The sequence below is a fragment of the Solanum tuberosum genome, unplaced genomic scaffold, assembly GCF_000226075.1.
Source record: "Solanum tuberosum cultivar DM 1-3 516 R44 unplaced genomic scaffold, SolTub_3.0 scf00779, whole genome shotgun sequence".
Classification (NCBI taxonomy): Eukaryota; Viridiplantae; Streptophyta; class Magnoliopsida; order Solanales; family Solanaceae; genus Solanum; species Solanum tuberosum.
Genome location: NW_006239698.1, coordinates 29,457 through 34,117, shown reverse-complemented (window position 1 = coordinate 34,117; position 4,661 = coordinate 29,457). Strand labels below are relative to the sequence as shown.

General features: G+C 33.9%; 1 protein-coding gene across 1 annotated transcript; it reads left to right on the top strand.

Moving 5' to 3' along the window:
- Nucleotides 1–129: 129 nt before the first annotated feature.
- Nucleotides 130–918, top strand: LOC107059043 (uncharacterized). Its single transcript, XM_015305438.1, has one exon. The coding sequence runs from the start codon at nt 130–132 to the stop codon at nt 916–918; it is 789 nt and encodes a 262-aa protein (XP_015160924.1).
- The last annotated feature ends 3,743 nt before the right edge of the window (nt 919–4,661 follow it).

Genomic DNA, 4,661 nt, shown 5'->3' with positions numbered 1-4,661 from the left:
TTGATAATATTGTTGAAACTGCACATTCTATGGATGAAAGATTCAGGGCAACAGGATATATCAGAATTGCTCAAACTTATGAGGTTGCATTCATGTTGCATTTGATGAAAGAAGTTTTAGGAATTACTAATGATCTTAGTACATGTTTACAAAAAAAAGGAGCGAGACATTGCAAATGCCATGCTACTTGTTAAAGTGGCCAAGAGAAGGCTGCAAGAGTTGAGGGAAAATGAAAGATGGGATTTATTTGTTGTTGAGGTTTCTGCATTTTGTATCAAGTATAATATTGTGGTGCCTAATTTTGATGAGCCGTATGTTACTTCTGAAAGATCACGGTGTAAATCTGCTGATTATACTGTTTTTCATCATTATCGTGTTGAAGTATTTTGTAAAATAATTGATTGGCAATTGCAAGAACTCAATGATCATTTTGATGAGGTAACAACCGAGTTTCTTTATGGAGTTGCTTGTTTGAATCCGGTAAACTCATTTTCAAGTTTTGATATCCAGAAAATAATGAGAATGGCTGAATTATATCCTGATGACTTTGATGAACTTAGCATGTGTGCACTTGAGAATCAACTAGAAAATTACATTATTGATGTCCGTGATATCGATAAAAGGTTCTCTGATTTACATGGGATTTGTGATCTTTCAAAAAGATTGGTTCAGACAAAAAAACATTCATGTTATCCTCTTATATTTGGTTTGGTGAAATTCGCTTTGCTTCTACCAGTTGCCACTGCATCCGTTGAAAGAGCTTTTTCGGGAATGAAATTTATTAAGAATGAGTTGCGAAGTCGAATGAATGATGACTTTTTCAGCGGTTGCATGGTTCCTTTTATGGAGAAGGATATGTTTAAGGATGTTTCAATGGATGATATTATTTTGTCTTTTCAAGCAATGAAACCTCGTTGAATAGTATTGTAAACGTGCTTGAGAAGTATTAGCACTAACCTCTTTTTGGAGTTTGTAGTTAGCACTCTAGTCCTAGAGTGAGACATTACGAATGCTAATTTTTTTGTTCTAGTTAGCTCCATTTTTTGCTCTACTTAGCATCCTAGTTCTAGATTGACATATTGTAAAGGGCTAACTTTTTGTTTCACTGTAATCACTCTATGTTAGTTTCGGATTTCTTGTAACGAAACTAAACTTTTTTGTACCTATAAACTATATACTACTACTTCCTTGAAATTTTATTTTGTCGGCTTATTTACACATTTATACTTTTATTTTTCGAACCCCCTGAACTAAAATCCTGGGTCCGCCACTGGTCAAACCAAAGGACATAACTAGAAACTCATAATGACCATAACAGGTCTTGAATGTTGTCTTTGGAATGTCACATTCCCTTACCTCAACTGATGGTAGTCTGATCTGAGGTCTATCTTAGAGAAACAGGTGGCACCCTGAAGCTGATCGAAAAGATCATCAATTCTCGGAAGAGGATACTTATTATTGATGGTAACCTTGTTGAACTGGCGATAATCTATACATATTCTAAGGGAACCATCCTTTTTCCTCAAAAATAAGATCGGAGCGACCCATGGTGAGACACTTGGTCGAATGAAACATTTATCTAGGAGATCTTTCAACTGCTCTTTTTGCTCTTTCAACTCTACTGGTGCTATTCTATATGGCAGAATAGATATAAGACGAGTATCGGGAAAAATATCTATACTGAAGTCTATTTCTCTCTCAGGAGGAACTCCGAGTAGATCATCTAGAAAGACTTCTGGAAACTCATTCACAACTGAAACTGACTCAATAGGAGGTGTCTCAACACTAGAATCATTAACTCGGACTAAGTGATAGACACACCCCTTGAAAACTAACTTTCTCGCCTTAAGGTACGAAATGAAACGACCCTTAGGCACTGCTGAACTACTACTCCACTTTATAACTGGCTCATTAGGAATTTGGAACCTAACAACTCGAGTTCTACGATCAATGGAGGCATAACAAGCATGAAGTCAGTCCATATCTAGAATGACATCAAAATCTATCATGTCTAACTCAACTAAATCAGCCATGGTGTTCTTGTGATTGATGGAAATGACACAATCACGATATACTCGCTCAGCTAGAATAGACTCCCCAACCGATGTAGAAACACAAAAGGGTTCACAAAGTCGTTTCTCAGGAAGGACATCAAAATTCATTGCAACATAAGGAGTCACAAAAGATAAACTTGCTCCTGGGTCTAGCAAAGCATAAACATCAAGAGTAAAGACTTTGATACCAGTGACAACATCTGGAGAATTCTCTTGCCCTTGGCGACTAGTGATCGCATAAAGGCATTTGCTCCTCCGCCAGTACCGGAAGTAGCTCCTCTAGGTGAAGCCCTGTCTGGTGGAGCAACTGATGAAGATTGGGCCATATTGCCCTGATTCCCATTACCTTGCCTGTTCTTAGGGCACTCTTTCATGAAGTGACCCTCTTGTCCACACTTGAAACAACCTGTGGAGCCATCGTGACACTTACCTGGGTGAGTCCTACCACACTTTGCAGGTTAGAGTATGCAAGTATTAGTAATGAGAGAACTTGTGTATTATTTTAGGTAGGGATCAATTTTTTATTTTATTAATTTTATTTATGAAAAACTAAACTCCTAACCAATTATCAAATGTGTTACTCCCTCCGTCCCATTTTATGTGGCAACATTTGACCGGGCACGGAGTTTAAGAAATAAATGAAGACTTTGAAATGTTTACCAAATTGCCCTTTAAAAAGTAGACTCTTTTTTCTCTCTCCTCATAAATGTATTGGAGTATTATTTTAAGATTAAGTGGGACCAACAAGGATAAAAGAAGAATTGTACCTTTATAAACTTACCATATAAGGAAATGTGACATTCTTTTTGGGACTGACCAAAAAGAAAATGTTGCCACATAAAATGGGACAGAGGGAGTATTATTTATGCAGAATATAATACATGTATAACTCACTTCTAATTCAACTATCAAACAACCTTTAGTGCATAGACAACAAGCCGAAATCACACTCTAGTGAGATGGAGACGTACCCAAAACGTGGAGATGGGAGTAACTCCACGGGGCATCAAATATATATGTGGAAATAATAGTGTTAGGTGTGGGAGGGTTAAATTACAATTTACAAGGTTTCTAAGTCCTTGGCCAACGACGATTTTGACTTTATTTCCAATTTCTCCATATCTCTGTCCATAATTTCATTGTCATATGATAATCGATCCATATATATATCTGGGTCATTGCCACTTTTATTGTTATCATCCACTATAACAAATATGATATATAGCTACGAAATTATTAGCTACGACATAAAATTCGTCACTAATTATTTACTTTTAATGAAAAAATTTATTTTTTGTGCTTAAATATATGAGACATATACTTTTAGTGACGAAACATAAAAGTTTGTGGCAAAGTTTTGTCCACTAAAATTTCCCACCAAAAAATGAATTGACGCCATTTATTGAGTACTGTCAGTCACGAATTTAAAGTTACCAGTGACACATTATTTCGTCACAAATGATGTATCAGTAGAGTTTTGTCCACTAAAATTTCCCACCAAAAAATGAATTGACGCCATTTATTGAGTACTGTCAGTCACGAATTTAAAGTTACCAGTGACACATTATTTCGTCACAAATGATGTATCTAGTTCTTAATAAATTATTTTTGTCTTAAAATTAATTTATTTTTGGACACAAAATAATTTCGTCTCAAAAAATATATTGTTACAATAGCGACAAATAAGAGTTTGTAGGTAAATATTATAAGTTTTAGCTATAAAAATTTAGATTTAATTGTGACTTTTATTTTCGTCACTAGTAATATGAACAATTGGTGACAATAATTTTATTGTCTCTAATCAACCTATGATTTAGTGACAACAAAAAAATGTCACAAAATATGTAAGGTGTTAAATAGCGACGACTTAGAATTTGTAGTTGAATAATTCAACTATTTGCTACGAAAAAATTCATAGCTATATACAAAATTTTCTATGGCTATGATTGTTCATAATTATAGAATTTCATAAATGGTCCCTGAACTATTGAAGTAGGTCTAAAAATAGTCCCTTAACAATACATTTATCGGTCGATTTTGTAAAAATAAAAATATTCAATTCATCAATTTTCCTAAATTACGACAATTATAAAATGCATCATTTAGAAAAACACAATCTAGATTATAAGTACCGTGAGTGGGTAGTATTCTACCACTACATCATAAATATTTGTTGGCTTAAGACATTTCATTTCTTATTTTATACACTTTCATCGATAAAGAGTATAGAAAAAATAATTTCTCAAACCTTGATGCTTATTTTTGTGCGTGCCTATCGATTTTGTGGTGGGTAAACAATACAAACTAAGTCTATTGATTTGCTTCTGTCTAAAAATATATACATAATTAGTAGTGATTCCACGTACATAGAGCAATTATATAGAGATACTATCGACTTAGACTTTGCAAAGATGTGAAATATTTCATGGATTCTATTAACCTTTTTCATCCGTGTGAATATTGAAATAAACTAAAAAAAATGAAAGCACAAATGAAAGAAATTAACCAACTAAGATTTTGAATATATTATGATAAAGTACTATAGTTGTGAGTGTCAATGTTTTTAAAAAACATTGATTAACTCATTGAATCGAACCAAGTATTAGA

Coding starts and splice junctions, on each gene's coding strand:
- LOC107059043 (XM_015305438.1), top strand. CDS start 130: ATGATCTTAGTACATGTTTACAAAAAAAAGGAGCGAGACATTGCAAAT.